This window comes from Vanessa tameamea, chromosome 4 (genome assembly GCF_037043105.1).
Source record: "Vanessa tameamea isolate UH-Manoa-2023 chromosome 4, ilVanTame1 primary haplotype, whole genome shotgun sequence".
NCBI classification, from domain to species: Eukaryota; Metazoa; Arthropoda; class Insecta; order Lepidoptera; family Nymphalidae; genus Vanessa; species Vanessa tameamea.
This window is the reverse complement of record NC_087312.1, coordinates 8908130-8934777: the sequence shown is the minus strand read 5'-3', so window position 1 is coordinate 8934777 and position 26648 is coordinate 8908130. Positions and strand designations below refer to the sequence as shown.

Sequence of the window (26648 nt, the reverse complement as noted above, 5' to 3'; positions counted from 1 at the left end):
GGAAATTATATTTATGATACCAGGAGGAGTGGACATTTAGACAGTGTTAGATTCTATACGAAATTTCTTAGCTTATATAATATAATTTGCATAGTTTTCGCTCGCATAATAATAAGTTTAATTACAAAAAAACCGTGTTTGTGCAATTCACACATGGTTGAAATGAAACTTAATGGTTTAATTATTATTATTTTTTGGTTGACTTTTTCGTGAGGCATTTTCATTTCTTCGTTATCAAAAGGATTTTAAAGAAGTTTCACTTATAATTTAGTACCTATCGATACCGTCAGTTCCTGACAAACGAACGACATGTATATAGTCCAGCCGCGATCAGAATGGGATGCAACCTTTTCGAACTGAGTCACGTGCGGTTTGCCCGGCAGCGGGACAAACGACGACGTAGACGGCGACGACAAACTCGCCTCGGCTACTGAAATGATTTCATAAATTCAATACGCAATACTGAATTACTTGCCGTTCCTCTTCAAAATAACTTTAAATTCTACATCAGATACAACAGGTGAACCTGTCCTGTCATGTTCCAAAGATCGGCTAAGGTCGCTTCTCTTTTGAGTAGAAGTTTGCGGCACATTCAATGCGGGTTGGTGGATCCACTGTGGCAGTTTTTTTTTTCTACGGTCATATACAGGTTTTCCTTTACTGTCGAGTATGTTGAGATAAATTATAGATAGCATAATGAGCAAAAAAGAAGTTTTTGTAATATTTAAATTTAACAGATTTTAAAAATGAAATCGAATTTTGTATATTATGCGATAACATGCATTAAAACAGCCTTAAAATGTATTCTGGATTAGCATTAGCATTAGCAACCTGTAAATTTCCCACTGTTGGGCTAAAGACCTCCTCTCCCTTTGAGGAGAAGGTTTGGAGCATATTCCACCACGCTGCTCCAATGCGGGTTGGTGGAATACACATGTGGCGTGGTGCCTGCCTGGGTTTGAACCCGAAATCATCGGTTAAGATGCACGCGTTCTAACCAATGGGCCATCTCGGCTCATTCTGGATTAGAGTTATAAAATAATGAGTGTCGGGATATAGTGCATACAAAAATTGCTTGTATCGGTCCCATAACTGTGTTACATCTAAAAGAACCTACATAAACTAACTAAATAAGAATCTTTGGTAAGAGATAGCTGAAATACATTGTACAAGATTTAGTAAATTTTAAATTTACCGAAAGAAAAACGCAAACGATGACCTAACATGTGTAATTAAAAAAGTCATTAAAGGTTTGTTTAATTGAACGAAGGAGGAGAGGAAACGAGCAATGGAGTATTCTATGCTAAGCATCTCTGTCGTTGCTCGTGTATCGTCTGATTTCGATACAATAACATGATAAACGAATTTCTAAGACTGGGAAGTGTACAGGGAAGATGGGCGATGCGGGAAGAAGGAAGGTAGACCAAAGTGTCACGTGAGAATCCAGTGGGCCGCCTATTCCTTCGATGCTTAGATGATTTTAGAACAATGGACGCGCTTAGCGCAGTACCGTAAGAATTGGCTCGCAAGAGAAGAATCATAAGTAAAATATGAAAAATATTTGGAAACATTATATTAAAGAAAATGATTGATTCAGTCGTTCAATGGAGAAGGCAAAACTTATTAATTGTACACTCTAAGTTTTTGGGACATTGTTTGATCGGCCGCAAGCATAAATACGGCTTTTGTTATGTATGTTATAATAAATATTTTTACTAACGAAAGGAAATAAGTTTTAATGGCATTTCATTTCTATTTTAATATTATATCTTAAAATGACTATATTTATTTTTCATTTGTTAGGTAGAATAATATTTTACTTTCACGCAATTTTCTTTCATTTTATTTTGGAATTAAAAAAAATAAACGATGGCAGCGATATATTGTTAATTGATTGTCAACAAAATGTAAACCTCTAAGTCACAGAGAATGTTAGATAAAACGATTCTATTTACATAGGATTCTAACTCCCTTAGTTGGGACAGAGGGTTGTCGGACTTTGAGGCTAACGACGCTAAATGACATTATATTTTGAGTTAAAGAACCCTAACACAAATACAATTTATAATTGATACGGAATAAAAACAATCGTACCTTACAAAAGACAAAATATTAGTATTTTAAAATGTTTAAAAATACATCAATGCTTCAATTTTTGTTTTATCAAAACTGTCATGTATCAAGCGTTTAAGCGATGGTACTGCTATGATGATAAACTAGTCACTTTTGTTGTAGACGCTCGGCAAAATTGGTCGCGTGCAGCAAATATATCACGATAACGATCTCAAAGTAGAAGTCTGCAACACTTCATGGACTTACAATCCGAATGCGGTCAATAAAGTGGCGTCATTCGATGGCAGCATTCCAGGGAATTCATCAGGTATATTGAATTTTGCCTCGACTTATATCGATGGTACTTTTGAAACTATCTCATGTTTCGAGGCCATTTATGACATGAGTTGATTTATTTATAGGGTTATTCGCTAGTACAGATTATATTAAGTTAGTAATATCATAGCATCATTCAAATATAAAATATTGTCTAAAAATATTGTAATGGCACAGAATTTTTTAACAATTAAAATGAAGTATTGATAAAATTCACCTGTTAAAGGAGATCGTCTGTCAGTCCTATTGAAAAAATTATTTGAAACTCACGTGACGGGAGACGCGAACGAGGAGCTCGTGAAAGCGGCCGCTAACGGCGACGCGGCGCGCTGTGCCGACATCCTCGCGCGGACGGACGGCGCACAGGCTGACGTCAACGGCGTCTACGGAGGACACACTGCGCTGCAGGTAAGCCATCAGGAGACAACAGTTAATAATATATTCGTCTTTAACATTGATGTAATTTTTAATAGATAGCGACTTAACGTGGGCAAGGACAGTAAAGTCCAAAGGACAAAGGTCAAATGAAATTATTATACTTTTTAGTAAATATTGTTACAGAAACTGAACTTAGACAAATTACTAATGTAGAAGTTAATCTAAAAGGGTTCCCCTTGTGAATACGAAATTGTAAATTCTTATCAGATCTGATTGTAAGTTGGAGCACCGGGGGAGTAAAAATAAATCGGATGTATTTATAGATAAGTTATCTTTAGTAATTATACTATAACCTATACTACCTCGTCGGTCTGGGTGGTTTATACGACCCGTAGAATTGTTTGGGCTTTATGTCGTGAAATTTTCAGCAACAGCTCAGAAATAGGAAGCCGATGCTATTACAATATTGCTTTTCGAGAAGCACATCGAACCCACGTTCCAACGTCTGATCTTTCTGCGCTTGAGTTAGGTTGCTATCCGATTGTATTACTACACTGATACGGATGCCGGAAAAAACTGTCTTGTCTTAAGTATCTGTCTGTATTTTTCAAAAATTTGCACTACAATATTGGAATTGACTATTTTGGCGTTGTCGGAGAATCGGTCAGCAGGACTATTATTATTAGAATATACAGTATCGGTCGATGTAGGCGGCGGCACAGAATGGCCACGTGGAAGCTGTCCGCGCACTGGTGGAGGCGGGCGCAGAGGCGGACGCGGAGGACCGCGACGGCGACCGCGCGGCGCACCACGCGGCCTTCGGAGACGAGTCCGCGGCGCTACGAGTTCTCGCCAGCGCCGGCGCAGACCTTAACGCACGGAACCGCCGCCGACAGACGCCGCTACACATCGCGGTCAACAAGGGGCACCTGGCCGTAGTGCGCACGCTCCTGCAGCTTGGCGTGCATCCGAGCCTTCAGGTTAGTTTATGTTGTATCGCAAATGAACCGGTCTTGTCACGACGTCATTTTCACGGATGGGGAATATGTTGACATTATCTTCTGGTGATCGTTTTCTTCAGGACGTCTGCTTTCAAATCCAGGATTTCATCATTCTTTTGATTCAATGTACAGACTACTTTGATTCAATGTACTACGAAACGCACGAGAAGTGATGATAATTCAAGTTGGAATTGTTATAACCCACAAATATTATACGAAATTATTTATTTTCTGCCTCGCACAACCACTCTGTGGAACCAGCTTTCGCCGGCGGTTTTTCCAAACCGATACGACTTAGGAACCTTCAAGAAAAGAGCGTACTCTTTCCTGAAAGGCCGGCAACGCACCTGCAAGCCCCCCGGTGTTGCAGATGTCCATGGGCGGTGGTAGTCACTTTCCATCAGATGAGCCTCCTGCTCGTTTGCCACCTCTAACATAAAAAAAAAAGAAATACTTACGCCTCGGGTTTTGTAAACGGTCTGATTTATTTATAATATAATCCAGATCGAGAAAAGTCTTAAATGTACTTTTATAGGCAATATTAGACCTAGAGTTTTTGTTCTTTGACTTTCGCTTACGCGAAAATCCACTATTCCGACAGAGAGTTATAGTTTTAGAACTAGCATAGGCCAGAAAATAACCTACGAATAGTACGATTATTTGTTGCATTAGCTTTGAGATGTAGCTTATTATGTCATGAAAATTCCGCCCGCCCGCTCGCCCAACCCTCCTCCAAGCAAACGATGCCAAAGCAATAACAGGTATATGCAAACTTGGCAGTATATGTTTATACATAAGTCACTGTAACATTTTTAAATTGATATAAATAATAAATAAAATAGCGCCAAAGGTAGAAAGCTATTCTTATTTAGAGTCGGGTAAAAATAATCGATATACAGTTCAGTTAATTTAAATTCTTAATAAGCCGAGATGGTCCAGTGGTTAGAACACGTGCATCTTACCGATGATTACGGGATCAAACCCAGGCAAGCACCACTTATTTGCGTGTGCTTAATTTGTGTCTGTAATTTATCTCGTGCTTAGCGGGGAAGGAAAACATCTTGAGGAAACCTGTCTAATTTCAATGAAATTCTGCTACACGTGTATACACCGACCCGCATTGGAGCAGAGTGGCGGAATAAGCTTCAAATCTTCTCCTCAAAAGCGAGAGGAGGTCTTAGTCCAGCAATGGGAAATTTAGAAGCTGTTACGTTACTTTATTAATTCTTATTAAAATATTAATTTTAAACGTTATCATTACATAACAAGTGGAGTCACAGGCACAAAGAATATAACGTATTAGACCCATTTTTTATTTTACTTTCGATCTCATAAAAAATGACAACATAAAAGCTCAGCAGCGTTTAACAAAAAACAGCTGAAAAGGTCACTGAACTATTGTATTTGCCTATTATACATATATAGATACGTAATACTGTACAAATAAATCGAACTTAAGTTCGTTTGGTAGACATTTTAAGGTCAATAAATCCTGCATTCAAAGTTTTGTATCTGTTTGTAGTTGTCAGTGTTTGGCAATGTTTGCCAATAACGCGCTCGGATCGATGATATTCTCTCCGACATCGGTAGCATAATCAGTTACATCTCGTATATAAGCATGATATACGACGCGCTATAGCCTACGTCCACTTTGCAAATATGACCGATCGTGGGTAATTTGTCATTGGGATTAGTGTTATTACGTAAATCACGGAAAACGATAAAAAAATCTTCTGTATTATAATATCACCATGGTTGATTATACTGACTGGAAATATAAACTCAATTAATTATATATTTATTCTAATTTTATTCATTAATACGAAGTAATTTCTTTATTAATTATTTTGTATCCTTTCATAATCATATCATTTCATATAATTTAGAATTGTTTTCCAAAAACCCGCGCTGGAGCAGCGTGATGGAATATGCTCTAAACTTTCTCCTCAAAGGGAGAGGAGGCCTTAGCACAGCAGTGGGAAATTTACAGGTTGCTAATGTTAGAATTGTTATAAGGGACTTTTTGATTATAGCAACATTAATAAAAATATTTTTGCGATAGATTTCTTGACTCAGAACAACACCTAAACCACGTGATCTAAAAGTATTCGTAACTCATCTTTTGAGCAATCTAAAATAAATTCATATACTACCTGTATTATATGAAGCTGAAGAGTTTTGTTTTTCAATTAAATGTGCTAAACTCAAGATGTACATACATGCCCGAGTTCAGAAATATATTTTGCAATAGGAAAGCACATTTATTGATACATTTTGTAAGGACCACATCACCTACGTGTAAAGCTAAAAAGTACACGGAGTAGTAACGTTGACGCGCGTGAAGCCACGCGAAGCAGGTCGTATGTAAATAAAACATTAATGAAATAAATTGCTATCATATTATGCTCTAAATTAAAGCTTTATTTGAAGTGTCTTATTTAATAATATGCTTTATTACTTAATTCTATGAAATCTTCCCTAAAGTCGTATTCACCTTTACGTTAACCACATCTCTCTTGCGATCATTGTTCTTGGTTTTAATTAAGTATTCAAATTAAATTGGATAGAACTCTGCCATACCATGACATGTTTTGAGTATTATTTGTATGGAACTTACTTATAAATATATTTTAATTAAAATCGTAATATCGTGATCGATGTTTCAATAGCGAGTCTGCTTTATAACAAATGGATTGTTTATTTCGGTAGTTATAATAAAACGGATTTAAAATATACGACAACGCCTTTATATTATAATAGTTACACAACAGTATTTTTGTGATTAAATGAATTTGTGTCTCTCATATATAACTTTAGGAATTTGTTGGTAAAATAATTATTTAATATTTTTACGTACAAGTTTACGACAACTTTTAGTTTAAGACAATGACATTATAAACTTTAAAAAATATACTAAAAAAATAATCACATTTTATTCATAACTATAAAATTAATTTAGTAGGAGTATTTTTGAAGTTGGCTGGGAAGGGTTTAACCTTTACCAAAACCCTTCAACAAAATAGTTTGCAATATCCAGAATAGTATTGATATCTATATACAAAGTCTACCCTAATACGGTAACCGGGCTTAACTAGTACCGGATTAAAACAGTAACCCATAAGATCAGAATACAATTTTACATTCAAGGGTTAACGATTATTATCTGGTTTAGTTGTAACGACTCAATCCCAAGGTTTAACTTACATTTCGAGTTTCATGATTTACTAAGAAACTAATTATATACTAAATTAAGTAAAGTTATCAAAATTTTAATGTTATTTGTTGAACTAAGATATAAGCAGTTTTGAAACTGCTTCATATCTGATTAAATAGAAAGTAAGCCACCGCCCGTTCGGATTGTAGATCCTACCGAGAAGAATCGGCAAGAAACAAGAGTAACTTTCTCTCTCTTTTTACCGATAGTGAGTTTTTGAAGTGATGACTTCGTTACGTAACGCGTTACGTTGCCAATCTGTCTTGCTTCCCTTTGTCTTACGTATACGGCAGAGGTTGGAAGGAATTTTGTTTTTTTAAATATACGTAAAAGTAATAACCTAAGATTTTCTCAAGTTAAACAATTACAATGTTAAGTAGTTCAACTTAGATTAGTTTAAGCTATCACTTCTGTCGGGCGTCCGTAAGGCACACGTTTTTTTTTTAATAGTTAGTCGGACTGGCTAACGGGCCACCTAATGGTAAGTGTTCCCCACCGCCCATAGCACTTAGCACTGCACTGTGAGAAATATTAACCACCAATGCCTCAGCCTTGAGAACTAAGATATTATATCCCTCGTGCCTCTAGTCGCACTGCCTTACTCACCATTCAAACTGGAACACAGCAATACTTTTGGTTTTTGGCAGTAGAATATATGATGAGTGAGTGGTGAACCAACCACTAAGTACGACCAAGTCTATGTAGGTGTGTTAATAAATATAATGAAATTATATTTTATCTTGCTTTAAATTCAACGACTAGGAACTCCACGCCTTTTACTACCTATATAGTTTTTATTGAGTAATAAGCCTTATTTTACAATGTTTCAATGGAAACTGAAAAAAAAAACGTATATAATGCTTTGTATTGTGATTGATTTTTCACATACATATATCAGTACTTATAATTTATGTCAATTTTAATTCATGAAACCAGAAATAAAATGATAGGTCGACGCTTTATGTAGTTAAATTTTTTCTAAAAATAACAACCGTTTCTTTTTTCACCAAAAATATGTTTTTGACCGAAGCTAGTGCATGCAATTTATGCGTTCGAGTCGGGCGGATTATTACGGAATTCGTTTCGCTCGCAATATTCCTGAAATTATTTACTCGTTTAGTTGGTTCCGCTCACCTCGTTTTCTATAGAAGCACGTCTATTTCATTCACGTCGAATAGTCTAGCGGAGTTTATATGGTGTTCATCTGTTATTTTTAGTTTCCATTTGATAAAACGGAATAGAAATAATGAATCGATCTCTCGCTTTAATTATTTGAAAATTCAATTTAGAATAAATTCTATACAATTAAGTCATTCAGTACGTTGAAGTAATAATTTTTATACATGAATAATATCAGAATAAAGTTTCATTGTATTGCTTCGTGTAGTCTTATTATCATTTGTACTTTTAATATAGACAAGTACAGTTTCAGTCTGTAATGAGTGTAGACGACGCTCTCAGACATGCGGTCGCCGTAATTGCCAAACTTTACGTCGACCCAGGCCCCTCCCTTCCAACTTGTCGCCTACCACTGTTTTCATAGCAACCCATATGCTACTTCTTTGTCACATGGGGTCTTGTACACTTTGTTAGATAAATCATTTTAATTAACAATCCAACTTATCTGTGTTAATAGAACTTAATTTCAACTTGCTGTGACTTATCGTTCCTAATTGATCTCATAATGAAGTTTCTTTAAACTAATTTTTGGCTCATCTCCGAAGCTTTATTCTCAAATTTTCAACAAAATTAAACGCCTAAGGCACTTTCCCTTCCGTGCAGTGAACTTATCTCTGAAATCTTTGTTTAATGAAATAACTATCTGAGAGCTTGCGCCATATTGAAGCGCAATTGGGCGTAAAGCTATTTAAATCTGAATAGGGCATTGTGAAGGCGCGTCACCTTGATTCAGTGACAGCGCTGGCTTCTCGTCCTTAATAAAGTTAGAGTGCTGTTGCATTCCGGTCTCCCGTTTGATCGCTCACTGCTGCTTCCAGCGGCATTCAGCATCCAGACACCTCTTTTTATAATTATTAAATAGCTCTTATTAGAATCAGTTTATTTCAAATAATTTAAATTCAAATTGTATTGAATTCAAAAAATTGTTTTTGAAAATATTGATAGCTGAATAGCATCAAAGTTGATATGCTACAGCGCCATCTATTGGTGAGTTAAAGTGGAAAGTACAAAATAAAAATCTCTGTGATAAAAAAACAAATATGCCATTTAACATGGTAATCGGTCAAACGACGTTGAAGGCAATTGATCGTCGATCTCATACAACATTGTTTTTTGTGTATTAGAACTTGATTATTTAAAAGTAAGAATACTTATATAAAATCATGTCTCTTGAACATTGCCATAGCGAAAATCACTTCGTGATATTTTATTGTTTCAAATAATTCTCCAGACGTATGCATATTAAAGTTTATGATAAATGTACTTGAAGAGTTTGCGTGATGTGAGTTGTTATCGAAGTTAAGTTAGGAGAATATTCTCGAAACTAAGATGTATTTTCGTATAACGCACGGTAGATTTACAAATATGAGTAAAGTAAATATTGAAGATAGTTTATCATTGTTATAACATAGGGGAACGACACAGTATGTCAGGAGTCAGCAAAGACGTTTGTTACGTAAATATCGGCTGGGCGTGTTGCGAATTGGGCAGAATACAGGATGAGGGGTGGCGTATGTCCTTTCTGCTGCATAAGTAGAAGTATTCAGTTTATGTTTAGGAGCTATGTGATCAGGAAACAGTTTTCCTTATTAATGAAAGATTTATGTTTCTTGCTTAGGAGTTATACATACATATTTAATCCTGTTTTCATTTATTTTCTATTTACATGAAGACCACAAGCAATAAGTCCATATAAAACATTTTAGGATATCCTTATTCATATTAAAAGTTAAGAAGGTCGTATTTGTGTCTACACAAACAATAATTATAAGATTAAAATATATATAAAATATGTAAATGTTCGATAGTCCGACACAACGAACTATCTGTACACGAATACTAGGACTTCAAGTGTATTATAAAACAGTGAGATAGGTTACGACGAGCGTAAATTCACAGCCTTTCCATTTCTGGTTATTTGCCGATTTATATTCTGCGCCCACTCGCCGCCTGAGAAATCTCATGTTGGAGGTGCTCTTTCAATTTGAATCGGAACACTCGGATCGGGGAATAATGTATTTCGATATCGACCCTCCGCTCAGAACGAATCCTCCTGTTTATCGCCGTTCTCATTTATTCGGGCGTCGTCGCGCCTTTATTTTTTGAACACAAACTCGGTGTCGTACTGTTTATCCGTCGTGTGGTACTATTAGCAGGGCCTTTGTTTTGAGACAATCGGATTCCGTCGCTCATAGATAATTGAATTGTCACATCAGCACACTACTGCGTCGTCCTGTCCCCCTGCTTTGTATTTATGAGAGTTGTCTTCTGGAAAAAAACTTTTTTGAAATTATACATTATAGGTAAAAGTTAAACAAAAAATGTTCAGCATTTTATAAACAAGTATTAAATATATGTGTAGAATGTTATATAAGTATCAAACAAACCTAATGATCAACTAAAGAAATTTCAAGATATCGAAGTAAAACGTGTCTAAGAAGCTCCATTTTACAAGAACGGTACGTAGTCTAAGTTTCTTTTAGCGATCCTTTGAAAGCAACAAAACGTACGTTTCCTCGATAGCCACTTTTCTCCGACAATTTAAAATTGCTTTGAATTTTGTAGTGCACCATAAAAATAGAACATGATAGTTAAAAATTCCACTACAGAATAGTTCTTTTAAAACATTTTAATATGATTAAGATCTTTTGGATCACAGTTGTCGTAAAATGGATACATGTTATAGGAAATTGGGGTTTGTTATAGCTTACTTAAGAAAAGTGTTGGCTGGTCGGTTAACCAAGGCCCAGTTTAAATGGCTCATCTGGTATTCTAGTCGCGAGCCGGACATCCTGCGGGCCCTTAACCCGCGTCTAGTTTCTACTATTCGAGGACTATTTACGTCATTTTGTTTGATAATCTGCTATTGTATCGCCGGGTTGCGCAGCATCCCTGTGCGAATTATGCGAGTTATCTATTGGGAACGTGCGCGGCGTACGGGTATGTAATGAATAAATAATTCGAGCTTGTTATACAGAATAATGATGGATTTGTTATCGACAAAATGTATGAATAGATATCGTAAATGTTTCTACACTGTAATCTTTGTTAATTTCCTTCAAATTTAAAGTGTTAAAAGTACGAATCGTTACATATTAACTTGTAGATGGCAACTATCTACCGGGGAGTTGGGTAATTCTAATTAAAAACGTAATAGCATTTTTCATGTAGTTTTCTTATATTGAAATTCTTCGAATGGCCATTGGATTCAGGGAAGCATTCCGTTTTCGTTTACGTGCTTATTTGTATTCTTTTTCCGCGGTGCCCGGGAGAATCTATGTAGACATTCTCTTTCGATTTGAAATGAAATAGCCGAATTGAGGAGTAATTTATTTTTAGACTGCGACCATTTATTTGATTCAATTCTTTATTAGTTTACATTTTTGTATTACAGTCTCTTTGGGCATTATTTCGCAAACTATGTCTTTGAACAAATAATTCTAATACATATATTACAATTTTGGACTAAATTCAACTGCCTTTTTTTGTCTAGTAAATAAAAACGAGATTTCATTTGATAGTTAAGAAAATATGAATCAAAAGACAAGTCTTGCATTAAGAAACGAAACGTAAATTACTTGTGCTTTATAACATACTTAGTTGGACAATTTTGTTTCCAATACCTTAACATTATATTTTTTCGTAATAGGTTTATAAAATATTTTTATTATCGTCGTTCCTTAAAATTTATCATCACAAAACTATATTATTGTCACGACTATCTGAAGCACCTACTTGGTATATAAAAACACTTTTTTTTTTAAATTATTTCATACTCTACATTTAAAGAAAATTTAGTTCCATTTTCACGTTTAAAGAACTTCCTTTTTTATCAAATTAAATGAAAGTGAGATAATTCATTAGCGAATTATATCATATTGTATATATGACAGTCGGTGACAAACGGATAAAAAAATGTATTTAATTTCCTAATTGTTAACCTAAATTCGCCTTAATAACTAATTGATTGCTTGTCTTCAGTATAGACAAATATTTCATACGTCCATTGGACTTTTCGTCACCTGTTTTATATTCCTTTTGACTCCTCCGTTAGTATTAATGTTACGTTTGTAGACGGATATTTAGGGGTGCAGACTTTAATTATACGTTATCGTGTTACTCAATTATAGAAGATTAGAAGAAAAGACAGTATTAAATGTGAATGCACATTTACTTTGGTGTAATGTATGCCAAATTGAAAAGTTAATATAAATTGCTGTTGTATAACTGTATAAATAATATATAAGTTGTTTCACTATAAAGTGATAAAGTACGTAGCAGTGTTTCCGCGAAACTCCTAAATAAAGAGAAAAGCAACAGTATTATTCATTTATACAATAAAATTACATGTACAGTTTTATTATGAGCGGTGTTAATATTTTGGTAAGAGTTTTCGCATGTCTGGAGATGAATTCAGAATTAGGGCGCAAATACAAGTTTTAAGATTTTGTCTATTGTGGATTTACAGTATTATCGTAAAACATAAATGTTTTAAAATATATGTATGGAACAGGTAAACTTTTAATGTACTCTTCTATATTTGAATTTTTCTTCTAAAGTTTACATCTAACGTTTCGATTTCTTTGGTGGAATAAAGCTATTCAAAACCATCGAAATGTGGTATACAAATCATTCTATTTTAAAAATCTTAACCAAATATGAAATCTTCGATCATATTTATTAAAAAAAATGTTTTTTTTTTGTTTGTATTCGAGTAATTCGGTTAGCTTGAGATAATAACGACATTGTTAATTTTAAAAGGATACTGTTACAAGATACACGAAAGAATCAGTTATTCTCTTTGTGGTGAATGCCGGCAATGCTCCAATACATATTTTTTTTAACCTGGGGGTCACGTTCCCCTAGGGATTCGCAATGCCTTACTCAGGGTTCGCGGGTAAAAGAAAAAGGCAAGCGCTTGTAGGTCCCAACTAAGATAAAAAAAACAATACCAGTGAGAATTCTGTGCTTGTTTATTTTTTAACAATTTAGATGAACATATATAGATCGATTTTTTATTGCCACACACTAAACTAATAATGATAATTTAAACTTTAAGGTCTAGTACTCATGTCAATAACTTTCCTTTGGATAAGTCACCGCTGGGCGCCGCCATATTTTTTTTAAATTCCTAACGCGTATTCAACGAGGGTCAACAATACTGCTCTAATAGATAGGCTTAATTGTAGTTATTAAAATCTTAATGCTTATTCGTCTTATCTTTCGTAGGCAAGACGTAATAACTACTTTTATGTTAAAAAAAAGAAAAAGAAATTCTTAAAATGTCACCGGAGAAAAGTTTTCAAATTCATAAACGAGTTTTTATTTAATCAGTGTACTGAAACGAGCACATAGGTAATTGTATTAAACGTAGCACCTAAAGTGTGCGCAAAATTACAGCTTAATAGTTTGGGTACCGGTTTAAAATTTAGTTGCAATTTTCGACCGATACATCCTATAATAATTAAATAAAAACTTGCCAAAATATCTTCAGAATTAACTTTAATTGTATTCTTACAAATTCACGACAGTAGTAACAAAAAGCAACGTAATATGATCTGCAGTAATCATTTTATTAAGCTTATTGTAAACGACAACGCCAGATTAAGTAAAGAATAATGTTATATTGAATATTATAAAATTAAATTCAGTATCAGTCCAGTAGAATTCATTGCAGACATTATCATTACGAATATCGATCATACACGTCGTCCCGGCCAAAACTGACTGCGACTGCGGACTGCTGACATTGCATTAAAAGGGAGGAGCGTGACCGTCTCCGCATTACATCGTTCCGTTTTAGATTTGTTCCTTGCCACGACTCAAGCGTCTTATTGAAATCTAATTTTCGTTAATCCCACGACCCGACCGAGTCCAACTGGAAATCCGCAGTTTAGCCATTAGTGTTTCTATTGTGTAGTTGCTTTGCTTAGTGCACAATACTTTCTTCAATTTGTTGTAAACTTCTTTAGTTCTTGTACTTTTTTGTTAAGGCAAATTATCGTTGATACTGTAAAATAAAAGTACAATTATATCTTTAAAGAACGTCGAAGACATTTTTTCGAAATCTATTATAAACTTAAGACAATTGGATTAGCAATAAAATAAAAAAAGAAAAGTTGTATGCAGAATATAGTATTTTACCAATGTAGGAGATTATTTTCAGTAAACAGTATTGATAACACAGAGGCGTCACTATTATACTGTGGAAGTCAAAGCTTCAGAGATTGAAAAGTGTTTCAGTACTTTTGTTTTTGCTATAGAAAGAAGTTTTAATTAAAAATTTATAATAACATACTTTTCAATATTTTGATGAAATCTATTACAACATATTTTAAATATTTCATACATTTTAAGAAGTGGAGAGAGATTTGCATTCGAGTTCTTTGGATCTGATTAATGTAAAATGTGACGTTACAAGAACAAAACTTAGTTGAATTCACATAAACCAAGATTCTGAATGAGTATGTAACATTTAATCTTGTATTTTGTAGGGCGGCAATATAAGTTAAATATTACGGAGATTACCGAGTTCAGTTTAATTTCCGAGCGATGGTGGCTTGTCGCTTAGGACACAAGCCTTAATTCACTGCGCCTTGCTACGGTCTTGTGGTGCGAGGCGCTACAGCCTGATTTATGCTATTTGCGCGTAAAGCGGAATTAATGGCTTTATTACACTTCTCTGTTTTGGGATCTCCGAGTGGTCGTGTATATCTTTCGTAACTCTAATACGTATGATGATTATAATAAATGATATGCCAAGCATTTAATAATGTAGATAATGTTTTAACACTAGTATTGTCAGCATAATGTTCACTGCATTTAAACTTAAATACTTCTATAAATTCTAATAGAAGTATTTCTAATAGTCTAGTTTTTGAATGTGATGCGGAAATAATGGGATGGCTTTAAATTAAAGTCGCCTTTGATATTATGTCGATGGAACATATAAATCTTAAACGAGGATTTAATTCCGCGCAGGCACCATTGAGTTTTCGTGTGTGTAATTTCTATTTATAATTCATGTCGTGCGTATTTCAACGAACGTGAGAAAACCTGCATGTGATGGATGAAACTCTGTCATGTGTACGGTGTACAAATTACCAATGGAGTAGCATGGAATAAGTAACCAACCATCATCCGCTTTTTTATGCAGAATGGTTTTAAAGAAAATTATTTAAAAAAATTGAAGAAAACTTAGCGGATTCGATCCCTGTATTCCCAGATTTTCTATGAAAGATGATGGTCTAGGCGCTAAGTGTGCAAAACTCTGTAGTAATTTTGAAAATTAGTGCATTAGTTAAGTGTGGTACATTTTTTTTATTAACAAAATTAAAATTTTTAAATCATTTGAATCATTTAATTCAATAGCTTTTATTTCGCATTAGATCGTAAGGAATTGTGAATGTTTTTATAATGTCGAGGTAAACATATGGTGACTTACTATATCATTTTTCTTAGTCTTATACAAACCATTAATCTTATATAAATGTATCTGGCCGTAAAAACGATGTCGTTAACTTTTTCTTATGGAGCCAAAGTTATATTCCGAGAAAGCAAATAAATGTAGAAGACAAGAATATTACAAATGAAAAATGTTACTACCTTTCATCTATCATTTTTTATATTATTGTATAAAAGTTTTACTTCTTATCAATAGTTAAAAATTAGCCACTAATTCTTAAATCTTCAATAAGTTTTGTAAATACAAACGTCATAATTAAGTAGGGTTAAGAGAATGTCATAAACACAGTAAAAGGCGGTTAGGTGTGGTTAACGCAAGGAAGTTTCATTATGGGGCATCATAATTCTTGTGTAAGTAATAACTTGTATGGCACACATTCCCCGGCCGGCGCGACGCGGCCCGCAGGTGAAAAATTTGAGCTCCGTTTCAGTGTGGCGCGGGCTGTTTTATCTCGGCTTAACGTTACGAGGATTTGTGGCTCACTAAGTAAGGTTTTATGTCTCTGGAACGCCTGCAAGTTTGCTCCCTAGATAAAAATGTATCTCGGATCTTGCACTTAAAACTTACGACTACTGTTCTGTTAAATAATTCAAAATTAAAATGTTAATTTTGTTATCTCATAGTATAACTTTATGCTTTACCTCGTTCATTGATGTCGTTGTGTTCGCTGTAAGTGTATTCAAATAGCAGCAATATACAAGAATAATAGTAACGTTGAATGTTATGTCGGCGAGCGTGCGCCGGCTACAACTGAACTAGATTTCCTGAATTCTTAACGGCACCGGAATCGGGAGTCGTAAATAACGCGCACTGCACGCCTGCTTCCTTACTTCTGCGTTGGAGAACTAACCTTCAATGTTTTCAGTTGCCATAAAATATGGAGAAAGTTGGCGGTTATTGTTCTAACTTTACATGTTTGTTTGTACCGGTGTTGTGTTGTAAACTACGCAGTAATAGAAAAATTGGTTAAAAAATTTAAATGAACGTTTCTCGTCGACCATACTGCACACGAGCATACCGCATGATGCAATGAGAAAATGGAAACAAGGCATACCTACACAAAATGGGAGGTGTTGTATCAAGGAATGGAATTTGGTAAGCGCGCCACTCAGGGTTGTGTGTCGACGTCGGTTAGAGGGTTCGCAGGCGGCAACCGTTCCTGGCTAACGTACGCACGGAATGTGGAGCTACAAGTATCTACATTCGCATCGCCTAAATAATTCATACATAAACATTAACGCTCCCGGTAGATACTATTTATACCTATAAATATTATATTGATTTTAAAGTGCCCACTATAATGTTCAAAATTTTTAATAAAATTAAAGACAATCGATATTTTTAAGCATCTGTCTTAAACCGTATGTACATTGTAACGTTAAGTAGGCATTACATAATATCAAATTGCTCATACATTAGTCGATAGCAAATTCTGATTAAGAAAATAATAATAATATTGAAATATTGTTATAAATATTTAAATTTAAACGTTAAATTTACTGGAAATGAATAAATGTTTTAAACGAATTGGACCCAAATAAACGAATGTTGATACATAATTCGATTACCAAGACACAGGCAGCGTGGCCGAGTGGTCTAAGGCGCTGGTTTTAGGCACCAGTCCGAAAGGGCGTGGGTTCGAATCCCACCGCTGTCAGATTTTATTTGGTGTCATTTATTTTTAAACAAGTATTTTACAATCAATTGCTTTAGCTTTTATGATAAAAATTAATTATTAAGATTCAATCCTTGTAACTATTTTCTTTAATGAATAAAGTATATTAATTTATGAAAAATAATTTAATTATATATTTAAGTTTTAACCAAATTACTTTGGATAAAAAACGCAAATATTCAATCAGATTTAAAAATCTCGCGGCAACCGATCTCTACGACCGTACTCAACCATCTATCACCCAGCGGGAATATATTGTGCCACGCTAAGCAGATTTTTTTATGTGTTTCTCTAATATTTTTCGATATCTCAGTTATCTCTACATGGTGGTACTTCTGTACGCTTAGATCTGGTAAACTACGTAACGTACTTTAATGTGATTTGCGTCAAGTAGAGGAAAACGGAGAATTTCAACTTTCCTATCCGAATATAAGCAAGCAAAACAACAAGAATTTTGATTTTTGTTTGTTTTTCAATCTAAAAGTTATACATATATGTACCTTATTGAATCGTTTGAAAATATTTTTGGATGTATAAATTTATTGTATATAATATATACCATCTATATGGATATATTTAAAAATAATAAAATTATTATTATTGTAATATCTTTATTTGAAACTATTCAATTTTACTACAATAATCTCAATAATCTTAAAAGAATATTTTTTGGAGATAAAAAAATATATTACTATTATCATTATTATTTTTAAAAAATTAATTAAAAATTCAGCGGATCCAAGCTTTTAGTTCAAAATACATATAATCGAATATTTGGTCTGTATTGTGAAAATGTAATCCTTTTAATCCTTTTCTCTCAGGCTCATTAAAGCGTATTTTTTAAAATTGTATATTAATATTGAGTCAATACGGTACAATAATTTTATAGAAAAAAATTGTTTACTTTTTTTTGTCTATTTCATTTCTGTTACCTTATTATTATATTGTTAAATCAATAAATGAATGGTTTAAAACAAAATATATTTTCGTGTCTGTACGTTGGTTCGCTGCCATAGTTTAATATATTATACACGTTTCATTTTAGCGTTATTTTCGGGGATGATTTGAGTATGTAACACATTCATTTTGCAGAGAAATTAGTTGTTTTGTAATCGTGCTTTAAGAGGTAGTTGCAGTGGGCTTAAACAGTTAACACCATCAACAAGCTGTAAAAAAAGCAAAAAAAAAAAAAATAATTATAAAATGGTTTATTATAATTTTTCAAAGGTTTAAAGATTAACTTGTAAATGTAAGGCAGTAAGTAGACTTCGGTTGATTAGAATTCTTTTATTAATTGACGAGATGCAAAAACTTAGATTTCATATACAAAATGTTGGATTACGTCATATGTTACGTACCTAACGTAAAAAAACATTTGATTCAAGCTTGAATTTCGTATAGAAGACATTGAAACGAAATAATCAGATTCATCAGCGCTTTGTCTTGATGCTGGCGTTGGCCCATCCTCCGGTCGCAAAATGTCGGTCGATTGTTTACTTCGTTAGCGAAGTCTATCTCCCGCACAGCGCCTCAACGGCTTTTGATTGTTAGACTATGGGTAAATATTCCCTTCTTCAATAAATTTGTGCTATGAAAAATGTTGAAACGATTCATCTCTAAGAAACGGACTTTTATTTCTGTTCCACTGATACATATGTGTTAGAATATAAACGGGTAATATTCATAATAACACGTAGAATCTTTAGTTCTATGGTTAACAAAATAATATTTTAAATTTTTCTTAATATTGTTCGTTTAATCATCAAAACATTCTTAATAAACTAAGATTTCTCCATTCGTATAATTTTAAATAATAGTAAATGAATACTTTTTAAAAAGAGAGGATTAGTTGCCAGCTGTCTTCTTTTCTAAACCTTAACATATTTAACATTCGAATGAAACTAAGTCCGAAGCCAGCAGAAATCACATTACTGAAATGAGTTTGACTGTAAGCGATCTCCTACACTAAGCCACACCCCCTTTATAAACATTGAAAAGATAAAAGCTTTAATTGAATAGAGTTGACAATCGAGTATGATAATAACGTGCACTTTTCTCTCACTAAACGGATCCATCAAGATGTATGTACATACAGTTTCTGTTAGTTACAGTACTTAAGGCCACCTGCCTCCTATACAGCTCCGCGTAGCGTAAATTTATGTATGCTTTCAACGCTTTTACCGTGTGCCACCTGACCTGGGCGGACATTTCGCCGGACAAATGTGTCCCTGTCCCTATTTATATTGGATACTTATTCTAACTCCGAACTGACTCTTGTACTGGAGCAATCGTTACGTTATTCGGAAGACTTTATTTTCTTTGTTTGAAATTTATGTGTTCTAAACGTTTGCCTGGATTTAACAGGATCTATTGTTTCCCTTAACCTTTTTTGCTTTCTTTCTAAGATTTAAACGAACAAGCATTTCTGCTCAAGTATTTATTTCGTGACGTTGAAGGATAATATTATTTTATACTGTAAGTAAAAAAAAACTTTAGGTAAGTAATAAATAACATTTGCCTTCAAAAAAGGTTTTTATTTAATGTAAAACAAAATAAAAAAAAATGCACATATATTGATAATAATTTTGCTTCATATGAAGTACAAATGAAAAAATCAAAAGAAGAAATGTAGATATTGCGTTGATTGTAAAAATCGTGGCAGGCAGAGAATGCGAATAAAAACTTTTTTAATATAAAATATTACACGTCTGTCCTCTGGATCAGAGATTATTGAAGAAAGTGAAACCCGAAAAGTCAATGGAAACTGTAAAAAATAACACATACATAAATTGAATGAAATTAGTCATAAAAAATTGATGGTCGTTGAAAGTATTCATAATTAAATTTACAAAAAGGATTAAGATCAAGAATAAATTGCATTTTGTTAATTCAATAATTATATTCGTATTTTATAATAATATATCGAAACGAAGTACGTGCTATAGTACTATATAGGACACGCGTCATGCACACTCTAGGTTATAGAGAGCAGCAACGGAGAGGAGGTTTGAGAGCGCCATGCCGTTTGCCGTCACGGCATGTTGGTCCTACCGGCTAATGTTAGTTCGTTTGTTTAGACTGCCATACAAAAAATAAACTTTGTCGTCTTGGAAGGTATGTATATGTGCGTTATATTGTTGTTTCCGGATTTAATTCCTTTATATATATGTTGCAAATCATCATTTTCAATAATAAAATTAAATAAAATGTAAGACTTATGGTATGAAGTAATAAAAGATCAGAAACGTTTTATCCACAAATGTTTGTACATGTTCTCTATGATTTTACGCTTTGGATGCCTCTCTTTTATTGTTATAATGAAAATCGTAATTTTTATTACTTTTTTGTACAATAGTAACGCGTGGTAATGGTAACAAATAAATACTGTTTTTGGGACAACTCGAATGCAGAGGAGAGTTAGGTAGCCAGGTCTTACAGCGTAAGATTACCTTTACGGTGTTATCTAGCATTTTCAACTCAGCCTGATCACATAAATTGATAAGCACGTGGATGTTCTTGTTTTCTTTCAACAATTTGTAATATACTTACTACTAAACAAGTGAAAATCAATGCTGTTGAAACTACGAAATGAGGTTACTTATTTAGTAATATTATACACTAAAACCCTCTCCGAATCGCGCTGCATCTTCTGGTAGAAATTTAACTTAACTTAACCATTCGCACTAACATTTAATGATGAACTCAATTCGATACGTCCGTACTTTACGATATGATTTCATTCATGCACCGCAATTAAATATATGTATATTACACTTTAAATATTTTAATAAAAGATATGCAAATTTATAAATAATATTAAATTTAAATCTTATATCGTCTCGTTAATCTCGGAATGGAAATGTTACCACTTCAAGGTGTAGGGTTCGCGCTGACCTAAGCCTAACTGGGTTGAAAGTTATAACGTGCTGCTCCAGATATTTAAAATTAAATTTTGTTAACATATTTCTACAGTCTATTGAACTAGATTAAATTTTATGCAAAAAATTAAGTTTAAGGATTAGAGTATGAATTATTATATTATAAAATAAAAATGAAACCGCAATTAAGACGCACGCAATTCAGTGCACGATAAATGTGAAATCTTATTTCGGTGGAATAGTTTAATTTTAAACGTGACTTATAAACATTGCAGCCAATTTTCTATATTTTATTTATTTTATTATAAATGTGCTCAAATAAATTTTAACGTAATAAGTACCTACATATCGCCTCAACTTCGTACGGATAAAATAGAGGTTTTACTATTTATATTTTTTACCAATGAGAAAACTAGTGAGATACTGGCTTAAGGATTTTATCGTTATAATTTCATTTTTTTACACAATTTTTTTTTTAATAATGTTGAAAATCGTACTGTGTTTTAGCTATAGCTAATAAACATGCAAAATTAATCTACACTAGTATTATAAATGGAAAGTAACACTGTTTGTCGGTCTGTTGTTCTTTCACGGCTAAACCACTGCACTAAATTTGATAAAATTTAATTATAAAGCATTCTTGAACTCCAAGGAAGGACATAGGTTAACTTTTATGATTAATACCTAACGACCAAACCCTTAAATGCAAGCGAACACGCGCACTACAACTAGTATTTCGTAAAAATCTATCAAACCGTTTCGAAAAAGAAGAAATACGAACACACGCACATACTCGGAATTTTATTTGTAAAGAAGAAGGTTCCGTACTCCTTTAAACTTACGTTTGTTCAAAATGAAATATTTTTACTGTAATCTTCCAGTACTCTCAAATTATATACATTCTTATGAAATTATTTTGATTTTGTATATAAATATTTATTCCTCTATCTAATAAAATTACTAATAAAATAGAAAAGTATCATTTATTTATATAATTAATATATCAGTCATTATAAAAACAAAATTATTTAATAAACCATAATGGAATTTTAAGAGTAGTTTCTCTATTATATTGAATGAGTATTGAATATTTATTTTTACTCAGTTGTACATGCTTTTTTTTAAATATGAAAGATAAAGTTAAATTATAAGTATAGTGTTCATATGTAGTGGTTAAGGTTTCATGTGGTCTAGGCGAAGAGAAAATTACCATGTTATTTTTACCGTGGTAAATGCTGGCAGAACTATTAGATACACTAAAACTTTGTCATAAATGAAGACTTTGAATATTCGTGATCATATCGATTATTTTTGAGTTATTAAACAACATTAATAAAATTTGTAATTTATATTTTATGCAGTTGGTACATTGCGTCGGCTTTATATAAATGTGATAAATACGATTAAAAGATTTTAAATTAAATTACAACGTACGTTCGCTTTATTTGGAATGTTTGATCAAATAAAAGTACCCTGAATATTTGTACCAGTAGTTTCAGTTTTAGAAAATAACCGAGAATGGACGTTACAATGCCGGCGAAAGAGTCGAACACGCTATAGATTAACTAACCTATCTCGGTTTTATTTTTATGTATAGCTAAAAAAACATCTAAAATGCGAAGTTGAAAAATATAGCTAGTGTTATTTATATTTAGAGTTCACATTCGATTACAAAATAGCATGTAACATTTCGTACTCGTATACTCGAAGCTTATGTAGTTTATTGAATGTTAATAGTGTCAATAATTTATTGTTAAGTAGTAAAAAGATTTGACTAAGCCCTTGTTGAATAAAGATTTTGACTTTGACTGTTGCGGAAACTTTACTAGTCTTATATAGTTTAATTTTGCAACTACAAATTCAACCATTTCTTCAAGTCCCTATAAATAAAACTCACCCTAATAATTTTTTTTTACGAATGATAAGCAAGAGAAATCTCTTGGGAGAAAATGTTTTAGAGATACTTATATGGGTTGGAATCCATTTCTGCAGCAAATTTATGCATGCCCCTAAAATTTTCTGAAAAGTTTTTTCAAGCCAACATAAGTGTTCAAGAAAATATAGCAGGAAGGAAATTATTGTAGTGCAAGCGGAGGCGGTGCGTGAAACAAGTGCCGCTGCGAAAGCGATTGTGGGGCTATCAAGCTCAGAGAGATTTACTACCCCGAGATACGTTTTTCTTTACAGTCTAACCTCTACCCCGTCCGAGGCTCACTACAATTTTATTGCTTCGTTTTTTTTTTGTTAAAAAAATGTTTCTCTTTTGTTTTAAACTCATAGCCGTAAAAGCCTTTGTTGATGTAACAAATTTTCCATCTAAACGTTTAAAACGATTGTTATTAAGATACAAAATGATATGTTTTAACTTAAAACATTTGTGTGGTTAATTAAAAGATTAAATTGAATTTAACAGCCAACCATATAATGAGTTTATTTTAATTATTTCGTGAGCACTAATATAAAAGCGGGCTGCATGAAATTAAATATCTGAAATATGGATCAAACTGAGCTCATTGTGCATGAAAATACGTATTACGTTTAAAATATCTGCATGAAGTTTAATTTCAGAGAGAAAGAAAACGTTTGCGAGGCTGGACATCCCTTTTATCCCAGAGCCGCAAATACCCAACTCATCGGCAAACATTTATTATAGCCATGAGTTTGAGCGCGGAACTTGATAAGTTTACAGAGCGAGAAGTTATAAGTATTCCCAGTGAGCGTGGTCGGCTCGGGTGGCGTCAGCCGGGCTCCGCCACGGCTCGAGAAACATCGTCCGAGACGCCACAAAAACTTCGCCCCCACTTTATTATTACTACGATGCTAATTAAAATAGCTCAGAATGGATTAGGGTGCAGCTTCTGGCAGCGGGCGCTTAATGCTTTGGTTTTATGACGTCACGCTTTATGCCCTCTCATTAGCGCTTCTCCCGAACGAACGATTTTTTACGATACACGTTTGTATTCCGTGTATCTTGTGTTATATGATCGAATTTCTATTCGACGTTCAAGGCTCCTGTGTCGAGAAGCAATAAAATATATAAGTATAACTAAATAATATTATGTCTCAAACACAATATGTAAATTCTAGCGACTTTAGGCTCATTAATATTAATACTATCTTTAATTAAAAAGTCTCAAGCATATTCTGAGATGTATACCTGATATTAAACCACAACATTTTCGTCTACACAGTCCAGACTATCATTACACGATAAAATTATGGTATAAATTAATGCAACCCAGAAGAATGAAATTATTGTTCCCGTAATTGTATTGGTCAAAGCCGAGCACAGTATCGTTAATATATACAATATAATAATTGAGTTTCAAAGGTGAAAATGGTTCGAGCCGCTCGTTAACCACGTGAGAATTACCTATTGTTAATGTTTTAATTTGAATCCTCCCCTTCCGTTTACCGTGTACCCCGACATACCGAACCATTGTAGTTTATTTTCTATATTTAAGTTTGGAATTAAATTTACGTGTGAATTATTTATATTTATCTATAGATATATTTTACACTGGTGTTTGACATATATTATTTATGGGTCTATCTCTTTATTTTTTCTAAAATAACATTATACGTAATATAATTTGGTCATAAGTCTTATCTTCTGTCGTTTTCGTATTGTAAGGTAATATAAATATCTATATATATAATATTATATATAAATATAATATAATATATAAATATAATATAATAAAGTTCTATGTTTACCTTATATATATTGTTTTTATCTCTGTAATGCCACTTAATTTTTTTTTGTAAAGAGTTGAGTTAACGTTTTTTTTTTAAATTATAATTTTAATAACACTATAAGTGCTATATATATTTAATAAATCTAAGATTTGTACGCTATTAACCTATTTATATATTTTGCTTGATGTATTTCGACGGCCTCTACGTATAAAGTGACGTATCCAAAAACATGGTCTCCAAGAAAGCGAGTTAGTTTGAAAGATGTAAATAAATGTAAACAAAAAGTCTGTTCAAATTTTTTATTTATATATATATTTTTGTAATTTAATATTAAATAACAAGGGCTTCTAATTTCATTATTGTTTTTTTATTGCTATTATTTTCACAGAAAATTCGATAGATGACTGTTTCTACGTTGACTTTAGCGAATATATTTAAGAGTTGACTCGTATAGAAATCCGTATTAAGGACACATATTTCCAAAATTATATGTTTTAAAATTCAATTATTAATTAAAAAAAAAAAAATTTTTTTTTTGCTAATATGACACGTCGCATTATCCGTCGATTTGCGAGCAATAAAACTTTACTAACAGTAAATAAAATAAATAAAACTTAAATTATCTTCGAGTATACGCAATATATTTTGAGTATACGATACCCTGCACAGAAATGTTTCATAGGTTTGCAAACATTATTTAAAATAAAACGTTGGAGAGAATGAAGTATACAATAGAAACAAATACAAGTAAAATACGTGTGTAGCGTTTAGAAAATAAAATGCTAATCTGGTCTTGGAACGTTGCATAAGAATTTTGAAAAGGCCAAATTTTCTAATACCAGCTCAGAATATATTAATTTAAACAGCACCTATTCACGTAGAAGTGTATGAAGCGTTTAGTATTGCAATGTCACGGAAATGAAAACTAAATTTAAAAAAATATCTAAAGATTGTTGATTATTACTTTTCCATTTCACACTTAACTTCCTTTTTCTGGTTTGTCACTTAACAAGATGTACATACATAGCTATCTATGGCATGGATATTCGTTTGCACGTCAGGTGCTTGCATTGCACTCAGCACGACGTTCTTTCCTGAAAGCAAGCTTCTTTGCAAAGGAAACTGTTTCTCAGTCGTATAAACAATTTATATTAATGTTTATTTATAATAACCGAGAGGAATGTATTCGATATCTGTCAACACAATTTTACATTTAATTAAGTTAATCGAATTTATGAATCCCGAAGATTACCATGAAACGGTTAAACGTATAATCAATAATAATTAAAAATGAAAATAATTTCACACAATGAGAACTGGGAAACGATATATAAAGTAATAATTATTTTCATGTTTGTTTTATAATTTAATGTATAATGTTTAATGAAACATCAGTTACCACATTAAGAGTGGTCGTGTCATAGCGTAAAAACAAGCAACGTTTTTTGATGTAATTACTTCATCGTCGCCCACAAAAATGCTTCTCATTTGTTTTCCAGCTGCGATAAAACAGAAAATGAAAACAGGCGGCTATTTCACGAAACCTGGCCTTTGTGCTTTGCCGTCGCCTTCGGTTTGTTTATTTCAGGGGCCTGCCTCGTAAACACTCGCAGACCGATATACTAAATTTAAGTTGGCCTTCTTTATTTTCTCCCGAGAACTTTCTTTAGCGTTAAACAAACTTCTTTGTGTTTCTTTTTTTTTTATTCTTAATGTTATCATTAAAAATGTTTTTGTCTTTGCTCTATACTTATGCATTTACACCTAGTCG

General features: G+C 33.0%; 1 protein-coding gene and 1 non-coding gene across 2 annotated transcripts in view; both read left to right on the top strand.

Annotated features, from left to right (window-relative positions):
- Positions 1-26648, top strand: part of Mib1 (mind bomb 1) — a 157451-nt gene that overhangs the window by 4845 nt on the left and 125958 nt on the right. The window contains exons 8-10 of the mRNA XM_026631753.2: positions 2236-2380; positions 2615-2796; positions 3477-3746. Of these exons, the coding sequence (XP_026487538.1) occupies positions 2236-2380; positions 2615-2796; positions 3477-3746 (597 nt within the window). The remainder of the gene's footprint in view (positions 1-2235; positions 2381-2614; positions 2797-3476; positions 3747-26648) is intronic.
- On the top strand, positions 17203-17282 carry Trnal-uag (transfer RNA leucine (anticodon UAG)). The gene has a single exon. It is a non-coding gene; the product is annotated as a tRNA-Leu (tRNA).